The sequence below is a fragment of the Castor canadensis genome, chromosome X (genome assembly GCF_047511655.1).
Source record: "Castor canadensis chromosome X, mCasCan1.hap1v2, whole genome shotgun sequence".
In the NCBI taxonomy this organism is placed as follows: Eukaryota; Metazoa; Chordata; class Mammalia; order Rodentia; family Castoridae; genus Castor; species Castor canadensis.
Genome location: NC_133405.1, coordinates 129,754,635 through 129,780,510, shown reverse-complemented (window position 1 = coordinate 129,780,510; position 25,876 = coordinate 129,754,635). Strand labels below are relative to the sequence as shown.

Here is a 25,876-nt window from a genome sequence, read left to right as displayed (position 1 = left end):
TAAGCTGTTGAATAATAGGGAAACAGGACAATAGAGAAAGAATAGGTAATAGGGGGCTTAATCTGGTGGGAGTATGATGTATGCACGTGTGAAATACCAAGGCAAAACCCTTGAACAATCAATACACACTTTTTAAAATATGAAGGTCAGGAAGGTGGAACAGGTCCTGTCTGGGGAAGGGCACCAATGGAAGGGTAAATGGAGAGGGTGAAGGAGGGAGAATATGGTGGGTGTACTTTGTATACATGTGTAAAAATTGAACAATGAAAATAAAAAGAAACCCATTTGACTTTACTTTTGCAAAAGAATTGTCCTGTTATTAATAACTGATGCAACGACATCTAGAGCAAAAAGCTAGCAAGATTGTATAATGTTTAATGGAGAAGATTTCCAGTACTTCCATCCATAAATCAAGCAATGCCCTTGGAAGACATTTTAGGAGTTTCAATGGTCTCCTGACCTATATAAATAAATTTTAAAGGCTTGTTTTCTTAATTCTTGCTTTTAGAGTTGTGTGGTCTAGATCAGGAAGAAAGATGGCTGGAACTGACGGTGGTTTATTCACCACCAGGCTGTCTTTCTTAGTCTGCCTATTTTCCACTCCCCTGCCACAGTGGGCTCATCCTACTTCTGGGCCCGTGGGAAGTGCCTTCTAGTGATTGGATGGATTTACTTGGCACCTGCCTCCATCCCCAGACAGCAATGTCTGTATGGATACTTCCTGATAAATAGTGATAAGTAGAATGCAAATATCTTCTTCCTAATGCATGACCCTGGCTCAGCCAGGAAGAATATGAGTGATGGTGCCTCAGAGCAGTACGTTTCTGCTTTGAGTTCAAGAGTTAAAAAAAAAAAGGCCCACACATCGACTTCAACTCTAGGGACTCTAAGGTGAGTAAAGCCACTTATCTTCTGATCATCAAACAAAGATTTTAACTACTGGGCATCTAACTACAAATAATGATACAGTTTAATAAAGCTAAGAAGAATATAAGAAAGTTTATCTGGGGGGGCTGGGTGTATGATTCAGTGGTAGAGCACCTGCCTAGCAAGCATAAGGCCCTGGGCTCAAACCCCAGGACTGCCAAAAAAGAAAAGAAAGGAATATAAGAAAGTTTATTTCTGCAGCCCACCTCTTAACATTGATATTTTTCATTATTGGACCTATTACCTGACTGACACTGACACTAAGACTCAGTCTTAGGAGAATCAGAAAATGAATATACTTATTTTTTCAGAAATGCTTTAAGTTTTAATGTTTTATGTGAGTTTAGAATAAAAGGCTAGAGCATTTTTACTTTTGTAAATGTACTAATTTTCGTAGTTCTTTCAAATCTCTTTTGATAACATTTTCTTGCATTCTCTTGTATCTTCTTTCTTGTACATTCATTTTGATTTTAAGTCTTCTGAAATATCTAAAATTATACCCATGTCCTTTATACTAAAGATCTGGCTGTGGTTGGGGCTGTTGATGTCATTAACAAAGATATCAGCGTCTCGTGGTTATTTGGCCACAGTAATGGGACATTTCAGTCTCTCAGTTACTTTATACATGGTAAGCTGCCTGGAGTAGCTTGATTTTTGAAGTTCTAAGCACCTTTAGAATGTTAAACAATAAAGAGCATTTTGAGAAGGAGGTCTGGAGGATAGTACAAAGATAGTGAATTTATGATCTCCAGTGAGACATGAATCTCTGAGTGCATAAAATGCTTTTTAAAATCAACATAGTTATAAAACTCAGAGAAAAACATGTAGTTATGTGTGCAGTTTATTCTATAATCTTAAATTGCTCTTATTTTTTAAAAGTTATCATTTATATTATCCTTGAATGAGAAATAGTTGAGTAAAAATAGGAAGGCTAAAAGAGAACCAAGCTAGATGCTATAATGATTTTAATTATTTTATTTTATTTAGGACGATAGTATGAATACAAAATCCATTCTAGAAGAACTTCTTCTCAAAAGGTCACAGCAAAAGAAGAAAATGTCACCAAATAATTATAAAGAGCGGCTTTTTGTTTTGACCAAAACGAACCTTTCCTACTATGAATATGACAAAATGGTGAGACTCTATTTACTCCATTGTTTTTATACTATTTATTATTTTTCCTAAGTCTCCACAAAGTGCTTGACTATAATGAAAGAATATCAGGTTTCTTAGTTTATACAGTGACAATTGGCTTGCATTTCCATATTACATTGCCTTTCTTTACCAAGGGTATAATGAATTCAAAATAAAGGATTTAAATCACAATGAAATTCTTTCGTACAATTAATTTATGCTAATGAAGTTTTTAAAAGATAAAGGATTTAAAAATATTAGTTAACTTTACTAAGGCAAATTATACCTTTACAACAGTGATTTTCAACCAAAGGCATTTTTGTTTCCTGGGGGACACTGGGCAATGGCTAGAGACATTTTTGATTGTTACGAGTAGTGATGGGAAGAAAGGAGCAAGAGCTACTGGCATCCAGTGGGTAGAGACCAGGGATGCTACTAAATAGTCTACAATGCACAGGACAAAGACTCATCCAGCCCCAAATGTCACAGTGCTAAGGATCTGAAACATTGCTTTAAAACAACACTGGCAATAAGACTATGCTGCACAATTGAGAATTCTATCATAGCAGAAGTACTGAAATACTCTCATGAAATTGAAACAAAGTGAAGATGTTTTGCAGAATTGAAGCCCAATTTTCTTGACTACAGTAAACCTGTGGCAGGTGATTTGAAACACATTTTCATGATTCTCAAACAAGATTATTAAGTTCCACTTAAAGACTCGCTTTTAGAGGAGTGTATGTGTTTGCATCCACACTGGAGGAACATGTGTTCACTTTGGGTTTTGAATGTTATGGAGTAATGGGGAATTAGTTCTCCAGCGAGCATCCCATCCCCCAGTCTCCTTCCCAACATAACTTCAGCTTTATGCTTCTCCCTGCTCACCATTATGTCACATGAGATATCTTATAATTTGGAGTTTTAGTTTTGGTTTTTTAAACAATTACTTTATTAATACTGGCGTTTAAGTTCAGTGCCTTGCGCTGACTAGGCAGGCTCTTTACCACTTGAGCATGCCCTCAGCCCTTTTTTACTGTAGTCATTTTTTCAGATGGGGTTTTGCATTTTTGCCTAGGCCCACCTGGATCTTCATCCTTCTATTTAAGCCTCCCACCTAGCATGCTGAGCTTGTTGGGTGAGATGAGGTCTCACTAACTTTTTGCCCAGGCTGGTCTCAAACCAAGACCATCCCAATCTCCACCTCCCAAGTAGCTGGGATTACAAGTAGGAGACACTTGTGCCTGCCCTATGAATATAATATATATATATATTTGTTGTTGTTTGTTTGTTTGTTTTTTGTCCTACAGAAAAGAGGCAGCAAGAAAGGATCAATCGAAATTAAGAAAATCAGATGTGTGGAGAAAGTCAATCTCGAGGGGCAGACACCTGTGGAGAGACAGTACCCATTTCAGGTAAAGGGAGGGACAACACTGCATTGGGTTAATTCTCCCTTTAATTTTATATTATGAGCTCAGTATATCTAGGAAAAATAATGATATTTCAAAATGATCCATTAAGACAACAATAAAACGTGGAATAGTCCCAAATGGAAGCTGGGCATTTTGCCAAAATTTTGTCCACCAATCTGCCTCACCTGGAGGGAGGGGAAGCAAGACGTAAACTACAGTGGCCTGACTTGCCTTGGGTCTGACAAACTCTTCCATCAAACATTGTTGCGTGTCTCCATTGTGCATGATCCAGGACATCCATATGGAGACCTCAATGTTACCACTGTTAGATGCATCATTAATCCTATTTTAAAATTGAGGAGTGGAGTATCTAAAAACTATAAATTGTTTTCATCTAATCCCAAAGCTAATGCATATTATATGAGAAAAAATCAAGGTTTCTTTTGGATTACAGAACATTTGCTGGTGTGCCAGAGTGACATATGATACAATTATATCAAAATGCATTGTATCTTTTCCTTTCCAGATTGTCTATAAGGACGGACTTCTCTATGTTTATGCATCAAACGAAGAGAGCAGAAGTCAGTGGTTGAAAGCATTACAAAAAGGTAATAAAAATTCATAAAAGAGACTCATGGACTGAATTCTCTTGAGGCTTTGTGGAGAAAAGATACAGCAGTAAAAGAACCCAACGCCAAAAGAGAATCTACTGATTTTCCTACTGACCTCAGGGAATGTGCCACACTTCATCTCATTTTGCATTCTCCTTGTTACAGACAGGAAGCTTGTGGATCAGATTCCCTTTCCTGCTTAGCACAGAGCTGGCTATTGTGTCTTCCCAGCAGCTCTGGGGAAGCCAGGCCACCTGCTCTCCACCCTGTGTGCTTGCTTTTACCAGTGCAAAGTCTAGGCCCTCATGGGACTCTGGCAAGTCCTGTAGCCACCACACTTTCAATGTTTATAGAAAGTTACATCTAATACTTGCCAAGCACTTACCATTTGCCAGCTACTTTATCAAGCATTTCTGAAACATTTTGTTAGATAATCCTCTTGGCAACTCTATGGAAAGAGGTAATATTATTCTGTTTTTCAGACAAGTGAAGTTTAAAAAAAAAAAGTGGCAATGTCATAAACCTAGTAATGGGAGCCTCAAAACTCAACTATCCAAACCCAATTTTTTTTTACCAGTACATTGAAAAACCAGCTATCAAGCAAAACTGGGGATTTTAAGCAGCTTTTATTCAATGACTTTTTAGGCTGAACAACCTTCAGTAAAAGAGAGAAAATTGTTATTAGTAGTTTGGCACTGTGATGTTTTCCTCTTTGATATTTTTATTTAGAAGGTAGATAACGGTGTGAGGACAATATTTAACTCAAATGAATGACTCTATTTGTGAAATCTCAAATATTAGGCTACTAGGTGGGGGAGATTTTATTTTATTTAAGTTTTAGCTTAAATAAAACTCTCAGTGTACCACTTATTCTACTTTGGTGTATATACATCCTTGTGCACACATAGGGCTTAATTTTTCCTTGGCATAACAAGGTTTAGCAACCCATTCAGTAGGATAGTCATGTGGACCATTTAGGGGGAAAAGCTTCTCTCTACCCACCACTACCTCAATAAAGTGAGAAGGGCATCCTTGTCAGAGTCAGGCAAACCTATAGCCAAGTCCCACTTTCCTGTGTCATCTTCTATCTACCTAACATCTCTGAGTCTCAGTTTCCTGACTTGTAAAATAGAGAGCATATTTCTTTTCTCCTACAGCAGTCATGAGCCACAAATGAGTGACTTCGGAATGTATTAAATCAGCCTCCTACACAAAAACAAAAGTCACTATGGTTACAGCGGGGGTACCAGGGGGAGCTCTAAGTTTTGCTTCCCATTCAGTCATCTTTCCAGAAGTAGGAAGTCCAGGGATAGGTGCAGCAGCTCAAGGTAGTCAGTAGAAACACAGGCTGCTTCCAGCTTTCTGCTTCACCTCACCCTTAGAGGTTACTGAAGGGGGTCTGAGCCTTCCCTGAAGGTCCTCCCCTCCAAAATTTTTGCTCATGTCACACCTTCCAGAACTATGTCTCAAAACCATCTCTATGTGCAAAACAAGTTGGAAGTCAGTATCTGCTTCTTTTTTCAGCCTCTTTGCTGGAAGATAGTGAGAGAGAAAGCAGGTAGGATTGGCCCAAGTTGGCCAACTAACCTGCCACAGGAAAACAAAGAGGTCCCCTGGCTCAGATCTTTTCCCTTATGATGTTTTATTGTGACACAATAACTGTCCCCATATTTTGCCTATTATTTGGCTCAAGAATTACAAACTGACATTGGAGGCAAAGAACTTTCCAGATGGTAACCTATACCTGGAAGGTTTAGACTGATTCAGTGGTGACTTAACAAGTGTCAGTTTCCACAGTTTTGGATTCAGTTAACTAGGTGTGGAGAAGTCTGTCCTTTCTTCTAAAAATTAAAACTGAAAGGGGTTTGGAAGAGAAGTTGTCATCTGTGCTTCAAAATATAGTAGTTGAAAAAGCCTGGGATTGAATCTCAAATCTGCTAATTACTAAGCTTATGAACTTGAGCAAGTTACACTACCTCAGTTTACCTAACTCTGTAAGAGCAGTGATAGCAATAATGACTACTCCCCAGGGCTGATGGATAGACTGAGATGATGTAAAACCCTACACATATATATTACTATGTGAGTTCCTCTTATTGTCATTATTAGGTAGTAGGAGTGTTAAAATGCGGACTTGTGGACTTGGTTGGAGAATTAGATACCCAGGAAATTAAAACCATGTAGTAGGAAATATTAGAAATCTTAACATGTTGAGACTAGGAACTTAGACAGCAGGAAGGCAAGTAACGTGCTCAAAGAATTCCAATGATCATTTTGGACTAAGATCAGAAACTGTTTTGTAATATTAACTCCTTTTGCTTTGGGGATTACTATAATAATTTCTCTTTAATTCTCAGTAGTAGAGGTTGATGTTAGCATTTTCAGCTAAACTGAAGTGAGTTAAACTAAGGGAATGTCATTACTAAATCCCACTGTTCACTGAACACTTATTTGGGGCCAAACATTTACATACATTATCTTATATTCTTCCAATGACCCAGCAAAGGAGTTATTATCTCTACAGACTTCCTTGAGTCAAGGTTGTAAAGAAGGAAACGAATCCTCTAGGGGTGGAAATCAGACATCCTCAACATGAATATAGTATCAAGAGGGAAAGAGTTGAAGTCACACATAGAACCAGCCCATTCCACGTAGAAATGCTTCATAAACTATTCTCTCTATTAAGACCTTGTAGACTCCTCTGCTGTATTTCAAAAGAGGCTAATGTGTTTGTATGTGCAGTATTGCACTCCAAGATTAGAGTTTAATTTGTTGACATTAAACATTGTGTAAAAGAAGAGGGTGAAGGGGGGGAGGAAATCTGATCTAAGAATGTCATACACATGTACGAAAATAGGATAATGAAATTCATTACAATTGTTTTAAAAGGGGGGCATGGGTAAGAAAGAGTAAAGAGGGGTGAATTTGATCAAAGTTAATGATATGCAAGTATGAAAATATAATGAAACTCTTTGTACAATTAATATGCACTAATAACAAAGATTAAACATTGCCCTATTCTTATGCTTCTTTTTTATTGTTATTTTTATTTTGCAGTGCTGGGAATTGAACCCAGAGCCTTATGCAAGCTAGGCAAGTGCTCTACCAGTTAGCTACACCCCAGCCATAGGGATTATGGTTCTTTTTTTAATACATATGTATCCCTGGAAAGGTAGCTTCTAAAACCATTCATTCCCTAGTATCAATATGTCAAAGTCATGAAAGACAAAAGATGAGAAACTGTTCTAGATCAAGGGAAACTACATATTAAATGCTACACATAATTCTGGATTGGGTCCTTGATCAGAAGGAATAAGTGATTGTAAAGGGCATTGTTAGAATAACTGGACAATTTTTGAATATGAAATATGTATTAATTACATTGTATCAGTGTTAAATTTCCTAAATTTGACAGTGTATTATGGTTATATAAAAGAATGCTCTTGTTAATAGAAGGTACATGATGAAGTATTTATAGGTGACATGTAGGTCATAGTATCTGCTATTAACTCTCAAATTATTAGACAGATAATACTGATAAAAAATTTTAAAGTAATAATGATATGTATGAATACAGAGAAAGAGAAAAATGTCACAGTTAAGAATTTGTGAATCTAAGTAAAGGGTATAACGATTTTTTTTGTACTATCCCCACAACTTTTCTGAACATTTGAACTAACTAACTAAATGCTGGAAGTGTATGCTATTAGAACATTTTTGCTAAGGTTTAGTCCTAACATCCAGCCGCCTTCTGCCACAAGAGAGCACCATGTATGGTAACCCATTTAATCCCTTTACAGATGTAGTTCTAAAATCTTAACAGCAAGCCAATTGGCATACACATTTTGGCTAGCTTGTTAAAATTTAAGAGTGACATGTTACTGTGTTTTTCTCACTACACACGTGATTAGACTTTTCTTTCTTCTTATTGGCTTACTAACTTCTGAGTGAAAGAGTTATATCCTTTGGGAACCATTGGCTCTTACCTTGGTTGCAGGCAAAATGTGGTTTTTATTGTTCTGTGATGGCAGCCTTTACTAATTGTGTTTCTTCTCCTGGTCCAATGCTTACGTCTTATTTCCTTCCTGCCTGTTCCTCAGAGATAAGGGGCAACCCCCACCTGCTGATCAAGTACCACAGTGGGTTCTTCATGGACGGGAAGTTCCTGTGCTGCCAGCAGAGCTGCAAAGCGGCCCCAGGATGTACCCTCTGGGAAGCATGTAATGTGTGACCCCTTGTTGGACTGGATCATGGGTGGACAATGTCCCGTTGGGTCAAAGCTGCCACATGCCAGAATATCTTGCCAGGAAACAAAATGTGCCAGATTGGCAGGCATCATGAAAATCCAGCTTTGCAAATGCTGTGCTGCAAATTAAGTCTAAGTCTAGTGTGAATTCAGTCGCATTCATTAAAATAATAACAATAGCCATGCTTCGTGGTACACACCTGTAATCTCAGCACTCAGAGGAGGCTGAGGCAGGATGATTTTGAGTTCAAATCTAGTTGGGTCTATATCTCAAACAAATGGTATTGCAAAATAATAACAATATTAGCATATGTCTTTCTTTTATTTCATGAGAAATGCTTTAAAAATTGAAATTATGAATCCAACAATTAACTATTATTTCCTTCCATAATTTTTCCTAGTTTAAGATCAACTCCAAAGAGGTAGAATGTGGTGAACATATCACCATGGCTCAAACAGCTAGGTTTCCCACTTGAGAAGAAAATCAGAGCCATGCGTGATGGTACAGACCTGTAATCCCAGCACATGGGTGGTTGAGGCAGGAGGATCTGGAGTTTGAGGCCAACCTTAGCTACATAGTAAGACCTTATCTCAAAAAAAAAAAAAAGAAAATCAGCTCTCTCTTCTTATAAATAACAAAAAGTGTAAACCAAAAAAAAAAAAAAAACTCCAACATCCTTTTCAAATATATAGCAAAAGACGAAATTTAAGTAACACTTTTAATCACTGTGTATAACACAATGATGATGGCCAAGATCTAAAAGATGACTTCTCATTCTGAACAGGTGTGTTATTTTCTTAATAACATCAAAGAAGGTAGAGAAAGGTTTGCTTTAAGTGCAACTAGATTCTATCAAGTGTTATATTCCTAGGGAAATTAGGGGTCTTATATAATGTGATATATTATATATTTTAAAGTTTATAATTGTTTAACAACATGATGTTGTTGATAAATGAGAAAAAGAGAACTTATTTTAGGGGCAGTTTTATCAACCAGTACAAAATATGCCTGGATTACAATGGCTTTAAAGAATTGAGTGAGATCAGCTACATGATAGCATTTCATGAACTGGAAGACACATAGATGCATGAAATATTATTCAAATTCAGTCCACAACAGTTTTGATAACCAACAACCATGTAAATGTTACTACCAGTAATTTTACCCAAAAATGAATAAGTAAATATTCATTGTTTTTCACCTCAATTAAACTATAAAATGAATATTTATTAATCTCTACTAGATCACATTGCTCTTTGTACTTATGAATTATAGTGATTTAGTGAACTCTACAAAATTTAGTGCACATAGGTCCTCCTTCCTCTAGGAAAGGCTGGGGAGTAATGTCTCCTTATGGTGCTAGTCATTTTCCCCAATGGTTCAATCTATGATCTAGCAACATCACCTATTAGGCCAGATTATAGCTCTGACCTTGCCCTAACTCCCTAGAAAGGAGCAGGCAAAAGGCCTGAGAGAGTATGACCTTGAGATTAACTTTCTGGGCTCTACCTTCATGGTTCTCACCATGTAGATGCCATAGGTTCTCTGTCAAACTTTAAGGATAACTACAAAGTGAAGTATTGTGGCTCATGAGCAGCTGTGACATCATCTGTCTGCCCAAGTATAATTTTCTCTCTTGGCTTCCTCTGCTGAACTACCAGGGGCACAAGTACTAGAAAAGAAACAGTTGAGGGTCTTTGCTTCTTTCTGTCTCCAAGATGCCCTGGTATACCCTCTTTATAGGATACATGGTCTGTCAGTTGATTGACCATACACTCCAGGTGGACATTCATTTTGTTCCCGATAATCTAGCATAATTATTAAATGTGTACCCTTTCACTGTTAAGTGTTACAGTTTGGGTTATAAACTATATGACCACCCCATTGATAAGGCATATATAGTGAGTTCATATAGCTTGGACAGCTATTTCCATGTGATAGAGAAATCAATAATTATCATAATAAGAAAAGTGTATAAGAGACTTATTTGTATATTCATCAACTATATATTGATCTTAAGTAATTATTAAAGTATGTTATATGAGCCAATCGAAGAGGAATCAGACATCGATACTAACCCCTACAGTCATATTTGGTACCCAATGAGATTAGATGTCTGTGACTCAAATACGAAGTGGGAATAAGGTATAAATTAATATTTTATAGGATTCAGAGGAACTTGAATTTCAATCCAGATTTAGGAAGCTGTAATACTGGAGGGGTGGCATTTGGGTTGAGCATTATAAAAGAAAGCTATAGAATCATTCCAAATGACAGGTCTGAATTCAGTTAATCTGGAGTATTGTTCACGCAAGCTGATTCATTCTTTTGATTCCTCACATTAGGTGTTTTTCTCTGTTTTATTTAAAGTTCTTTCTAATATTACTTTTTTCTTTTCAGATGATGATCTGCATGTTGAAATCCAAAAAGAGAAATATAGAGCTCCTGTTTTCCCAGATAGAGTGGTAAGTCAACAATTTTGAAATTTTTTCATAATCAGGGTATACTAAATAAATGAAGAGTTGCCAGATTCAAGACTAGAAAATGTGGACTTCATGCACACTGCTCAGTAAAGAGAGAAAAATTATAAGCTGCCATTAACAACTATAGACGGTATCAAATAATGCATTCACACGCAGAACCATTATAACATCTTATATTTTTGCATTAACTACTAGGTCTTTTCTTAAGCAGTAAGCCCATACATAAATGGTCACCAAAAAATGTGCACATGTGAGACAAGTCCTAAAGATGGCATTACATATAACAGGTAGTGATTATTAGCCATCATCTTCCCCCTTACCATCAGCATGGCCAAGACTGCCTCATAGAAGTATCCTGGTGATGGAATGGAACTCCATGGAGCACAGCATGAAAGAACATAATTCCTTACCTCCATTATTCCTTCAAAGCCACTCAGTGGAATTTCTTTTTTTTTTGTCTCTAGATAAAATCTTAAGCAGATTCCATAGTTTTCCAGTCACTCTGAGATAATTTTAAAAAGTCCCAAATTATTAGTAGTCATGAGAACAACCTCTTAATTGTCCCATCCAATGTTATAATCACATGATTCGAAACATTATTCCAACTTACAACCTCTCCCCTTCACCTAGCATGGGTCTGCATCTGCTGGCAGCCTGTTTTGGGGGAAAGGTCATAGAGAGGCTGTGATTTCTGACCCTTTCAGGTCAGAAGGGGAAGAAGAGGTATAATAAACAAGAGATGCTCATACATAGTTGGTCCTATCATGATTTGGTAATGGGAGCATGTGGGCGAGTTTCCCAATAATTATTCTGTATTCGATATGAGAATTGTGTGAGTTTCCCACTATGAGGGTGGGGTGAACAGACCCAAAGAAGAGATGTCTTAACACTCAGCTCTTGGATTTTCAGTCTTCAGCCTTTCCTCTGAGTCAATTCACTCATCTTAGGCAAAGTTCCTTTCAAGATGGCTCTAGCCAACTCTTTCCCAAGAGTGGAGTTAATCTATAGGAAGGCAAACAAAACTTTGATTGCTTTTGATAATTAAACTATATGCAGCTTTTAAGAATTGTGGAGCTTGTTCTCACTGTACTGCTACTCTCTTTTTGCTCAGTTTATAGCAACAGCCTCCTGCTTTTAGGTTCCCCAGGCCAAGTGTGTCAGCCTCCTCAAATACCAGGAGATACTTAAAATGGCTTCCCAGTGCCACCCACCCATCAGGTTTATGGTATTTTAGGTACTGATTTTTCAGCTACACACACACACACACATACACACACCCCTTCCTTTTCTCTTTCCTTTTAAGTAAATAACATATTTGGTGGACCACCATGAAAGACAAAAATAATCCATTATTCTAGTACATTGAATAACATTCCCCAAATTTCATGTCCATACAGAAAGTCAAAATATGACCCTATTTGGAAACAAGATTTTTGCAGATTTATAGTTAAAGATGACGATGAGATCATGCAGGATAAGAGTGGACCATAAATTCAAAGACTGGTGTCCTTGTAAGAAGATGAGAGGACACAGAGACACACAGAGGAGAGGGCCATTTGAAGACCTAGGCAAAGATTGGAGTAATGATACCACAAGCCAGGAACATATGGAACTACCAGAAGCTGGATGAGGCAAGGAAATATTTTCCCTTAGATCCATTAGAAAGAACATGGCCATGCTGAAACCTTGACTTTGACCTTTAGAACTCCGAAAGAATAATTTCTGTTAAAATCCACCAAATCTGTGGTAATTTATTATAGAAACCCTAGGAAACAATTATTATGGTTTGAAGTTTTTACTTTACCATTAGTGACATTGTTGTTTGGGTTTTGATACTTACTCCAGTTCTGAAGCTTAAAAATTGTGGCCCTTGAGCTGGGAATGTGGCGCAGTGGTAGATTGTTTGTCTAGCATGCACAAGACCTGGGATTTGAGCCCCAACACCCAAAACAAAAATCTCTGACCATAACAACACTGTCCAGAATAGACTAATTTATACAAACAGATGCTCAATTAGTGGTTCCCTAGGGCCAGAATGAATAGGGATTGACTGCCAGTGGGCACGAGGGATCTTACTGGGGTGATGGAAGTATGCTAGGACTAGATTGTGATGATGGTTAAACCACTTGATAAATTTAGTAAAAGTTAAATAATTCTACACTTGGGCTGGTAGAGTGGCTCAAGAGGTAAGAGAGCCTGCCTGGCAAGCATGAGGCCCTGAGCTCAAACCCCAGTATTGCCAAAAAAAAAAAAAAAGGCAAATAATTCTACATTTAAAAGTGTAAATTTCCTACAAAGTTTGTTTTAAACAAAACTAAGAGCAGAGGATAATTTCGGAGCTGGAAACCATTACATCTCATCTCTGGCAGGGAATTCTTTGGGAAATGTTTTGAAAATTATCAGTCAAGGAAATCAGTGGCCACGGGATCCTAAGCTTGTTTTGAGTATCAGCTGCCCAAATGAACCAGGGATCAGACAGGCTATCATGAAAAGCATGATTTCCTTTGTTTTGTTTTTATCAAGGCACTCAGTAGAGGACTTATTGTTTGGATGGTAGAAATAAAAATCAGCTCACTAGCCATTCTGTTCGTATTTTTATTTAAGGAAATTTCCAATGCATTTATCTTTGGAGAGAACCCATCCCCACAGTTTTATTTTCATAAAGTCAAAGCCTCAACTCCAAATAAATGAAATTCCTGAAAAGAAGAACAAAATACAATGCAAAAAATTAAATTTAGAGCTCTCTCACACATAAAATTAATTTCTAATGAAATATTAGAAAAGTACACATATCCTAAGTGTTAAGCTTGATAAATTCTCACAAACTGAACACATATGTATAAAACACATTTGGCTTAAGAAACAGAACATCCCAGAACCCCAGGGATACCCTCATGTTCCCTTTCAGTCATTACGTCCCACCAAGAGTAATTGCTAGCCTGATTTACAACATTATAGATGGTTTGCCTGCTTTTGACCTTCACACCAATAGAATCATAATGTATATAGTCATTCATCGTCTGTCTTCCTTTTTTCAATTCATGACATTCACAAACTTTTAAGATATGTGGCTGTGGTTTATTTTCACTGATCATAGAATTCCTTTGTATTAATAAGCTACTGAGTTATTTTCTTATTGTTACTCCAACAAATTATTCCAAATTTAGTGGCTTAAAGCAACACAAATTTATCTCTTACAGTTCTGAAGATCAGAATTCTAAAATGGGTCAACAAAGTTGTGTTTCTCCTAAGGCTTTAGGGAAGAATCTATTTCCTTGCCTTTTCTAGATTCTGAAGGCTACATGCAGTCATTGGTTCCCGGTCCTGTTCTCCACCTTCAGAATCAGAAGGGTAGCAGCTTTGCTGGTGTCTGCTTCTATCCTCCCATCTTCTCTCTAATCCCTCATCACCTTGCCTCCCTTTTTAAAGCATCCTTTTGATTATATCAGGCCCATTTCCATAATCCAGAATAATCTTCCCATCTCAAATTCATTAACTTAATCACAATCTGCAAATTCCCTTTTACATGCAAGATATTCACAGGTTCTGAGAATTGGGACATTTGAGTAATGGCCTCCTAAAGATGTTCATGTCCCATCTTTGGGAGGCCATTACTCAATCTACTGCAACCACAGTGTATTTATTACGTTATCTTCTGGATGATGCGCACTTTAGTAGTTTCCAATTTTTATCTAATTCAAATAATTCTGCTATGAATATTGTTCCACACATCTTTAGCTTTCACCACTGGGTATACATATAATTTCAGAGTTGTGAGGTACATGTACATCCAGCTTTTGTGCATTCTGCTAATGAGTTTTCAACACTGTTTGACCACATCATAGTCCAGCCAGCAAAATATGAGTTATAATTGCTCTAAATCCTTGCCATTAGTATTGCCTCCTTCCCTCCCTCCTTCCCTTTCCCTCCCTCCCTCCCTCTCTCCCTTCCTTCCTTCTTTCCCCCCTTCCTTCCTACTTAAAACCTGATATGCTTTATTTATTATTATTATTATTGCTGTACTGGGGGTACATTGTCACATTTACAAAAGTTCTTGCAATATATCATAGTTGAACTCACCCAATCCATCATTTTCCCCTCCCATATTCATGAAATAGTTTTAATAAAAGACCTGGTATACTTTAGTTGCTTGTTTCCAGTTCCTGAATCTGTGCCTCACTGTGATGTATTAAAATTTTTTGTCCTCCAAAGCTGAAGATTCCTCGGGCAGTTCCAATTCTCCAAATGGATACACCATCTTCAAGTACCACTATATCCCAATATGACAGTATGTCAAAGACAAGCTGTGGTTCCCAACCAAATGTCAACATGAGATATATTCCTAGAGAAGACTGTCCTGACTGGTGGCAAGTAAGAAATTTGAAAAGGTAAACCTTAGCTTCCAAGCTGATTGCCCAGCATGTAGAATAGACATTATCCCCACTGCCTTGGAACTCAGCCTCAGAAGTGTTGATGCAGGCCTTCGGTGCAATAGTATGAACATGTTCAGTACTGAAGCTAGAAGCCAGGAGAAGCAAGTGGCCCTTCTGGGGCTCTGTAGCATAGACTTTCCATTTAGATTATTTTATTTAATGTTCCAAATAGTATTGAAATATTTAGTCCTGCCCTGTTCTGCTTCCACTTCTCCCAAATAACTGCACAGTCTAGAACACAGAATCTTTAAAATACATCCTTTATATGAAAGAGCTTAGTATGGGCTTACTTGACTAGCCTTTCCAAGTTTTTCAGCCTAAAGATTCTATCTAAAGCCAGGATATAAAATATACCTTGAAGGCAGTGCATAAATCATGTATGTCTCTGAGATCTGGTACTGAGAGAGTCTGTCCCACACTTGATGCTCAATAAATGTTGCATTGAATTGCAAGATGATCATGTGGGAAGGGTCAAGTGCCTGCCTTTCTTTATTTGCTGCCTTGAACTTCCTCTTCATCACATTGCTCACTGTCTACCATTCTCGCCCAGTCATCAGCCTCCCTACAGGGAGTGGATGTCTGTCTGTCCCCACAATGACAGCAGAGAATCGCTCTGATTCATCATATATCTTTTCTTTGTTTCCTCCCCTGCCCTCTTATTCCTTTATTCTTTCCATTCTCACTATTTTAACCTAATGCCTCACTGTACCAATGATACAGACTCAGGGCCCTAGGGAACTTGAAAGAATGTGAGTGTATTCTTGCAGATTTTTAAAAATATAACAACCTGTGGTCCCTTGCATTCCAAAGTGGAGCTAGAATCCAAGCATGTTAATGCACACCTGGTGCCCGAGGAGAAGGGTTACACTTATTTCTGTATCCCAGAATTATTTTGTTGTATTTATTTTTTAAAGTTTTTTTATTAGCATATATTAATTGTATAAAATAATGGGTGTCACTATAACATTTTCATATATATATATATATATATGTAATGTACTTTGAACATATAGAAGGAGACAATTGCTAAGCCCAGATCCAAGGAGAGTGAATGGTAACTTTTTGGCTGGTCCCCTCACTGACAGAAAGGCAGAGAGAGGTGTGTGGTGAAAATGACTGGCCACTTTTCAAATAACTGGGAGGAACTGTTAATTCACATGAAGTTGACTATGAATTCATGGATTGTCAGATCCTATCTTTATTTCAAATATTGATATTTTGTTCATCAAAGATTTTTGCATTAATTTTCATTTAAAAAATATTTTATTAAAGAATTATTTATCAGGATTACTGAGCTTTTGATACATGCTTACATTTTGTGTGCACTTTGGTTTAGTCCTGACTCTGGATTTTGCCCTAGAACTTCAGAAAGCTAATTACTTATACAATGGATGGTTCATGCTCTTCTTAACATAAGTGGTATTATATCTGTGAGTAAATTATAATAACTGCTAAAAGGTCTTCATGGAGCTTGAATCTTTTTTTGGTGGTACTGGGATTTGAACTCAGGACTTTGTGCTTGCTAGGCAGGTGCTCTACCACTTGAGCCATGCCCCCAGCCTGGTGCTTAAATTTTTAAAATGCAGTCATGGTTCTCAGCTCATACATTAGGTGAGACTTTTTATCAGTCTTAGTATCTTTGCCTTAGATGCTTTTCAATCTTCAATTTTTTTCTGATTAAGAAAAACATTCAAATCTTGCAGAATATTCAGTGCACATTCCTCTAAACTGTTTTGTATATATATGCTACCATATATATGATTACAAAAGCAGATTCTCACTGCTTCTTAGCCCTTTGTTCTTTTCACTTGACATCTTTGACATTTTTCCCATTTGAATACATGAGGATATATTTGGTTTTAAATTGTTTATTTTAATTTTGATTGCGGTAAAATACCCATAACATAAAATTTACCATCCCAGTCATTTTAGTACAGTTCAGAAGTGTTAAGTAAATTCGCAATGTGGTACAACCTCCCTGATTATTTTTGATGTCTACAAAGCATTCTATGATTTGGGTGAACTTAAGTAATGCAGCATTGATCACCACTCTCCATGAGCTCTTAAAAACAAGAAGGCTAAGTAAATTGTGTGGCCTTTGCTTATGGAGAGATGAAGCCAAAACACTATTCTGGTAGGCAAGGCTCTTTGGGAAGGTGGTGAGGGAGACATTCTTGTGTTTATGGGTTTTCTCTGGGCATTCCTTGAAATGGAATTTCCTCACCAAAGGGAGCTATGAATGCAAACAGAAAGTAGGCCCTGCATTTCAGAGAAAGCAACCATTGGACTTTGGAAGGTAGGCACTTCCTCATGCTCTTAACACCCAAAATGAAAGAGATAAAATGATGGTGGCAGAGGATGATACAAAATCTACTGATCCATCTGTGTCCAGATGAAGTTAAAAGTTCATTGTTTTCAAGACTTTAATTGTAATCACAATAACAAAGGAAAATAGCTTATTTTAAAATATATGACACAATGCTTGCATATTTATAAGAAAATCCAAGTAAACCTAATCAACATGATTTACTAATCTGGGTTTTCTATTATTTAGGGTCATTATTACCCATTATCAGCAATTCTCTTTTACTTAAGAATATTGCTGAAATGCTGATTTTTATTGGAGTCCCTGAAAGGACCCAAATGTGAAAATCAACCAAATGAAATGTGTGAGCCTAATGTCAAAGAAAGTTAAAACATATTTGAACCAAATTTCTTATTTAACATTTATGAGTAAACACAAATGTATAAGCATGTGGACCATATCTCTTTCTTTGCAGCAGTGAAGACGTTGCATGCAGTAACCAAATGGAAAGAAATATTGTAAATCACAGCCCCTCCATGATAGCATGGTAAGTCAAATCCACATATTACTTCTTATCCAGGATTTGCCAGAAAACTAACCAAGTTCGCAACAATTTTGCAACTCGGTTTTACCTGTAAGGCAAACAGAAACCAAAAATGTCCATGTAGTTTGCCTCTCTAAACCTTTATGTAGTCTGAATTAATAGTTTGTGGGTTATGGTTTTCCTCGCAGTGATTTTTCCTAGTCATCATTCATGGCACACTCAGGCCTCTAGAGCAGAAGAAAAGCAACCTGGAGTCAAACAACTCTTCCCTAAAGAGTAGCTCTAATAACACAGCCTCAGTCATTTTTAACTTTTTATTATATCTGTCCCTGAAGGGATGTTCATGTGTTTTGTGAGCTCCCTCTTCTGAAAGAATCAAAGAAAGCCCAGTTCCTGGGCCTTTTATATTGAAAATCCATTCTCTCAAACTGAGCACAAGCCCAAACTTTAAGCAACTGTCTCTTCATTTTGCTGGTATTTTCCCAAGTGCAAAAAAGAAAACAGTCTAAGTTTTATATATGTGGATAAAAAAAGAGAAAGATTTGGTATTGCATCACTAGACACTTGGATTGTTTCTTGGAGACTTTTTAATTCATGTTGTTTCTTGACTCTTCTTAGGGGGCTCCCTGAGTCAAGTTCATCTGAAGAAGAGGAAAACCTGGATGATTATGAGTGAGTGTTAAAAGGCCTCTGTGCTCATCTAAAACTAGACACAGATGTTTCTATTCTATTCCTCAAAGGCATTAAAACAGATGGCTCAGGCTTTCTCACTAGTCTGGATTTACATGAGTAAACTCATGTGAGGTTCTGGTCCATTTCTCTAAATGACAAGTGGCAATGAGCTGGGCTGTTAGCAATGAAGATATTTTCCTAAATTTGGACTATGTAAATTGGCTGCATATGTTCATTGTATGTATCCTGTACTTAGTGTCCCCTTCATTTCACTTTGTCTTCATAGATATAGTAGATGATGTTTCTGCTCACTGTTCCCTGGAGGCATCTCTTCAGGGTAATGTTTGAAGGCTCTTACTAACATGGAGCCAGATTTTGGGGGAAGTTATCTATAATGAAGTAATTTTTCAAGATAGCACACTGAGACCTTGAAAATGACAGCATTTATGTTGAGAGATTCCTATTCGTAGAGTGATTTTTATCCTTTAGCACCCAAATTGGGATACTTTAAAGAGAAAAAAATGAAGTGAACATCTGGTATAAACTGGACTGTTCTGGGCAAATGAGAATGCTAGTCATCCTAATTTTATTGAGTAAGGTTGACGTAAGTGGCCATTAAGGGTTCTTTCCAAAATCTAGGGTTCTACATTCTACAAATGGTGACACATTATCATTCCCTAGACTTAAAGATTAGTGTTAAGGAATAGTAGGAGTAATTGAGCATATTGCATTTTCGAACCCTTGATACCCCCAGCTATAAAATTCACTTGGGCACTAGGATTATGCAAATTTCTAGTTCTGTTTTTGTTCAAGTGCTATTATTGATTTATTGGTTACACGTGAAGTAAGAGATTTTACAAAGTACATGTTTCCACTCCTCCTCTTATCTCTAACCCAGCCTGGTCCTAGGCCTACCTGTCACATTGGGGAAAATGTGTGGCACTCTCCTCCACTTTGCAGTACTGTCACCTCACCACATTCTAGCTCCCTTTTACATTTCCTGCCCTAACATCTACCCTCAGAAAAAATAGCTGATTAAATAATTTATACTAAGACATAAAAGACTGAGAAGGACCCAAACATGGCCATTTCTAAAGAAAATTACACTTTAACAGAAAGAAAAAACTTAAACCAACGGGAGTAAACCTCTCATTGTGGAGGTTGTAGTCTTTAGCATTTAGGTGACTTGAAGTTTTTCTTTGATTTGGAAAGCCCAGGTTTTCTGAGATTCAAATTGTGAGAGATCCACATTGTGGAAATGACCAGGAAAGACCTTCAAAATCAAAGGGACATAGACCATGGGGCTATATGACCTGGGTCTCCACCTTCTCACATGCTTGACTCCCCCCTCTTCATATTCTATCAGTGTCACTGAAGAATTTCTCTTATGGCTATAACTTCATGAGCAATTCTATTCCACTTGAATGAAGACAGAAACACTGGAATTTAGATGGAAAATCATATTAGGACTAGACCTGGACCTCTGCTGCTGTGACATTGAGATACAAATACTTTTAAAATAAATAGAGCCTCATCTTGACAAAATAATGACACTGTCAAAATGTGTGTTTGTGTGAGGGAGTGGGGAGGACAGGGTGTACAAACCATCTCACCTTCCCTCTCCAGGTCTCTCTCCTTATTCTTGATTACCTCTTCCTTCTATCTCCACATAGGCATATATCCTAGATCACATTCCCTAGGTGATCATTTCATTAGCTATTACTATCTTAAAATGTTAATTAATAAGAAAACTACCAGTCAGCATGCCAAGAGGTAACTATACAGTATCTATAAGGGTAGCACTAGAAGAAACTTTCAAACTTACCAAGATTAGTACTCTCCCTATTTTACACGTGGAGAAGTCCAAGATCAAAAGAGGCTAAGAGCTTGTTCAAAATCACACAACTACATACTGGGAAGTTATTTCTAAAATTTGGAGCCCCAAGCTGGTTGGTCTAAGGCTCTTTCTACTTTTTTGAACTATCCACCAGTTGATGTTCCCTTTCTCAACTAATACAGAGGGTGTACAGAGAACTACTTCCCAACCATTCCTGCCAAATTCTGAGGTACCTTCTGCCTTGATTTCCCTCCTACAACCTTTCCCTTCCACCCTCACCCTCTTTGTGTACTTCCTTCTTCATCAAGTATTATCTTCTAGCCAGGGGGCCCTTCTGATCATACAAACCCACACCCCACTCCACCTCATGCTCTACTCATTTCCTTATTATGACATTTTAGTCAAAGCCAAAAGACCACAAACATTGTCAGCCCCACATGAGAAACAGTTCTTTGACTGTTGAGTTTCCACATGATGTTCTTCGTAACTTACTTGTAAAGGGCAATATTTAAAGGTTATTTTCAAAATGGAATTATACTTGGCTTTCCTACACTATCTTTTCCCCAGTTCAGTATGAATGCTCCTGTCCTCATATAATCATAGACGCTTACCTATTGCAATCCTGAAATTTTTTCAAAAAATTCAGTTTGCTTTGAAAATAGATGATATAAAGTATATTCCTATCAGATTATTAAAAGAAAATGAGAGAAAAAAAGAAAATATGGGCTGGGGGTATGGCTCAAGTGGCAAGCACCTAGCTAGCAAGCGTGAAGCCCTGAGTTCAAACCCTAGTACCACAAAAAAGCAAATAAATAAAACCCAGTACTGAAAAAAAAAGGAAAGCAAGAAAATGATAGGATTGACAGACAAAAACGTTTATCCTTGGTAGCCTTGAGTTTCTCATTCTCTAAAACTTAGTTGGATAACTTATAGGTTACCTAGAAAGAAACCAGAGGTTTCTAAACACCAGCTCATTTAAAACTTGAGAGGTGCAGGCCCTACTCCAGAAGCAGAATTGGGTAGCGGAAACTCAAGAACCTGGGCTTTTGAAAATATCCTCAGGTAATTCTCTGGAGCAGTCAGATTTGGAAACCTTGATATTGGTCGTTTTATGACTTAAGAAGTTAAGTGTCTACCTAAACAATTTAAAAAGTATTCATTCTCAAATATAGAATTCTTTTCCAGCTGGTTTGCAGGTGACATTTCCAGGTCACAATCTGAGCAGTTACTGAGACAAAAGGTAAATAATCTTTTAAATAACCTCTAAGAAAATCTCTCTCTCTCTCTCTCTCTCTCTCTCTCTCTCTCTCTCTCTCTCTCTCTCTCTCCCTCTCTCTCTCTCCTTCTCTCTCTCTCCCTCCTTTCTCTCTCTCCCTCCTTCTCCTTCCCCCTCTCTCTCCCCCCCTCTCTCCCTCCCTCTCTCTCTCCCCCCCTCCCTCTCTCCCTGTCCCTCTCCCTCTCTCCCTCATCCCTCCTCTTTTCTCTCCTCCAGTCCAAAATTCTCTTTCTATGACTAAGCCCAGGGGTGAATGCAATTCTTAGAGAAACACTATTGCTAATTATACAACTCATCATAGTGTCGATTGTCAGCCTTGGGTAACCAGGTCCTTCATGGTAGCCACTTCTTCTGTTTCTATTATCACTACATAGTAAAACAGCCCAAAGTTTAGTGACTTGAAACAGGATTTATGATTTCTTGCAATTCTGTGAGTCTGCTAGGCTAGCTGCACCTTTTGCTTAGACTCATTCATTTGGCTGATGGATTGACTGGGGTGCCACAGTTCTCCAAGCAGTCTCTCCTTGTACCTAACCTGGGCTTCCTCATAGAATGGCAGTAAAGAGGACAAGCCCTTCAGTATAAGCATTTATCAAATTTCTACTTTTCTGAGTTCAAACCCCATTCCCACTGAAAACCTAAATAAAGAAATAAGTCTCTGCTTTTATCATGTTTACTAATGCCCCTTTGGTCACACATATGACATGCATGGCCCTGCACAAAGTCAATGTGGGAGGAGAGTACACAGGGCCACAAATAAGAGACACGATTTATTTTGTTTTGTTATGTTTTTGCAGTGCTAGAGATTGAACCCAGGGTCTAAGGCATGCTAAGCATGCACTCTACCACTGAACTTCAGCCCCAGCCCAAGAAAGATGATTTGTTGAGGTCCATCAATGTAACCATTTACCTCAGCTCTGTCACTCTTCAGTAGTACCTAAACCAGAGCATAGCAGGTGTGACAAGGAATAAATTTTCCTGATTGTATTTTCAATTGGTAAACCAGTAGCAAACTGTTATCTATAAAAATGGTACTTTGATATAGTTTGGCCTAATAAAACACTAAAAGCACCAATTATTTCTTTGAGAGGTGCTAGTGAGAATGTGATGGTTTCATAGCATTTTGTCACACCCATGGTTTATTTTGCTCTTTCTGAATCTGGATCTGGTTAGAATTAGCACAAGTCATTGGGAAAAGCAAGTTGAGTATAGAACTTTAACAAAGGATTTATTTTGCATCTTTGGTTTTCTAAAAACTTTCAAGAGTATAAAATGGTGATATGCAGTTCTAAATTGGACTTGTTGAACATGGAAACATTAAACTTTCACAAGTAGAAGACAGAGATAGTTATCAGAAAGTTAAAAATTCACTGGAGAAAAGTTGAAGCGCAGAGAATGGGTCTATAAAGATATTGAGTGGGGTAAGGATGTAGCTCAGTGGTAGAGCAGTTGCCTAGCATATTGAAGCCCATGGGTTCCATTTTCAGCACTACAAAGGAAGGGAGTGAGGGAGGGAGAGAGGGAGAGATGAGTGAGAAACAGAGGAGAGCTAAACCATGACCCCTTTTTGTGTCAATCGTTGAGTACCCTGTACCCTCAATGATGATTAAAGTAAGTCTGTAAGTTTTTTTTCCTACTGGCTACGTAAAAAATCATTTTCAAGAGTAATGATCTTGCTTTTCAGGGAAAGGAAGGAGCGTTTATGGTTAGAAATTCCAGCCAGGTGGGAATGTACACTGTGTCCTTATTTAGTAAGGCTGTGAAGTAAGTATGATGTAGATTCATTTCTTTTATTCTCCTGTGTATGTTCTTTGAATGTGCTGGTCACTTAGTCACATTTTGAGTTAAGAAAACATTTCTAAACTCTGGGATTTGGGATCAAAGCATCTCTGCTGAATGTGAGTCTGTGTAGTTGTTTTATTACCTTCTACTGTCAAGAAGTGACTCTCTGAGTGATCCTCTCCTACCTCAGACAATGGCAGAATGCCCCCAATACAGCACACCTCAATTATACCTTTATTAAAAGACCCATGGGTGATTCCCTTCAAGTCAGGCCTAAGCCTAGAAAGGGAGAAAAATAGCATGGGAACCACTATACTCTCAGCCCTAGCTACCTGTTGAGCTGAGAAACCTAGCCCAATGTCCAGTTTTTAGTTAGCCTTTCCAGTGAAGGCTGAACCAATATAGCTGTGTTCTCTGCATAACTTCTCTCCAGGATACTCTCCTTTGTAGTTAAGAGTTCTAGTTTGAAGTCAGACTTCTACACTCAAATCCTGGCTCCACCATCTCAGAGCTTTACAACAGTGAACTCTTTTCTTAACCTCTGGGACTCAAATTCTTCATTTGAAAGAGAGACATAATAATAATTATTATATTCTATGAATGAAGTGAGTTGATACATGCGTTGGAGCAGAACACTGCCAGGCACATAGTAAGCACTTAATAAAACAATAGCAATTACTACCATTGTGGCTGCTACTGGGAAACAGTAGTTCTACCACACCCTGCAATCCAACAATTAGGCACGTAAGATGCCCCACAGTCATCTCATCATCAGAAGCCCACTCCAGAGTTTTATAAGTCACTTTCCCATTGATTGTTAGCTCTTTTGTTCCTTATAATCATCTTCCAAGGCGGGGGGCAGGGGGAAGAAATGACCCAAACAATATACGCACATGTGAATAAATGAATAATAAAATAATAATAATAATAATCCTCCAAAGCAAATAGGAAAGCTGTTTTCATTTGCAACATTTTACGGATGAAAGGACTAATGTCCAAAAAGAGCCTATAAAGACCTGCCCACAAAACTAAGTGCTCAACTTGATACCCCGTCACCAACAGCCAGGTCATATTCCTTCTGTATACTCCTGTGTCTACACTGAAGCCCTCAGTGTTTTGGAATGAGAACCTGGCCAAATCTTGATGACAAGACCATTTGAAAAAAACATTTTCTCTGTGTGTGAGCCTTTTTAAACAGTTGGACTGAACAACTTTCAGCCTTGGTGCTTTCTCCATGTACCCTACACCACAGTGCACATGCGTATATTTACAATAATTAAGTTATGAAAAAGTATTTCGAGATTTTTTTTGCAGAATACCTACTTCTAACTTGAGAGAATAGGATGTACCATGAGTGGCTACATAATATTTTCCAAAACTAGAAGCCATTCCTGAATGTAGCTCACTGTGCACAAGGATGCTGGCTAAAAACACCTCTAGTAAAAATGGGGAGGAGACTGTTCACTGAGTACCAAAACCTCTGTGGTCCTCAGGCCCTGCAGTTTCAGCCAAATATGATATCAGATGTCCTCCTAGTCAAGCTTCTTTACTCCAGATTCATTTTTGAAGGTGGCTAGGTAGATAAGTTAGCGAATGAATAAGGAATCAATGAAAAGAATCCCAATCCATGAATAAAGCTCTCCTTTATGAAACCTCATCAGTGGGCTCGAGTGATTGAGTTTCATACTGACACCAAGAGCTAACTGTGTGCAACAAAGAGAAGCATCCTTTCTTTGTTTTGGATTGCAGTTTTAACTGGATTGATATTTCAACAGCAACCTCTCACACGCACATGATCTCATCCAATCTTTATAACTGGAGGAGGCAGCTAGCAAGTGGTAGAACTGGACTCAAAGCCCAGTTCTTGACCACTGTGTCATACTCCAAAATCTAATCTAATAATATGCCTTATTATTCCTAATTAGCCAAATCAATGTGGATCAATTTGCCATAATTTTCTAAAAGCAGAGGGAAAGAAATATTTTATGTGGAAATGGGACAAGTTCACGTGAGGAATTAAAGGACATGCCTACTCACTTCATCCTGCACTGCTACTCCCACAACAGCCTCCCACCTAGAATCCAGGATGAGAATACACAGCCTCCTTACCTTTGCCTCCCACATTTTTATCTCTATAATTATCCTAAAAGGAAATTTAGGTTCAGAAATGATCTTGAAGAACCATAAGGCTCCCAATCATCAAAGGAGGAGTCTAT

At 37.8% G+C, this 25,876-nt stretch overlaps 1 protein-coding gene across 4 annotated transcripts in view; it reads left to right on the top strand.

Moving 5' to 3' along the window:
• Positions 1-25,876, top strand: part of Bmx (BMX non-receptor tyrosine kinase) — a 140,154-nt gene that overhangs the window by 94,144 nt on the left and 20,134 nt on the right. For 2 of the 4 annotated variants that reach the window (XM_074064446.1, XM_074064444.1), the window contains 10 exons: positions 1,915-2,061; positions 3,369-3,473; positions 3,997-4,078; positions 8,182-8,301; positions 10,729-10,793; positions 15,024-15,199; positions 18,025-18,096; positions 18,712-18,765; positions 21,788-21,842; positions 23,563-23,642. In XM_074064446.1, the coding sequence (XP_073920547.1) occupies positions 1,924-2,061; positions 3,369-3,473; positions 3,997-4,078; positions 8,182-8,301; positions 10,729-10,793; positions 15,024-15,199; positions 18,025-18,096; positions 18,712-18,765; positions 21,788-21,842; positions 23,563-23,642 (947 nt within the window). In that variant the 5' untranslated portion in view covers positions 1,915-1,923. The remainder of the gene's footprint in view (positions 1-1,914; positions 2,062-3,368; positions 3,474-3,996; positions 4,079-8,181; positions 8,302-10,728; positions 10,794-15,023; positions 15,200-18,024; positions 18,097-18,711; positions 18,766-21,787; positions 21,843-23,562; positions 23,643-25,876) is intronic. The other 2 variants (XM_074064445.1, XM_074064447.1) reach the window with 2 other exon arrangements.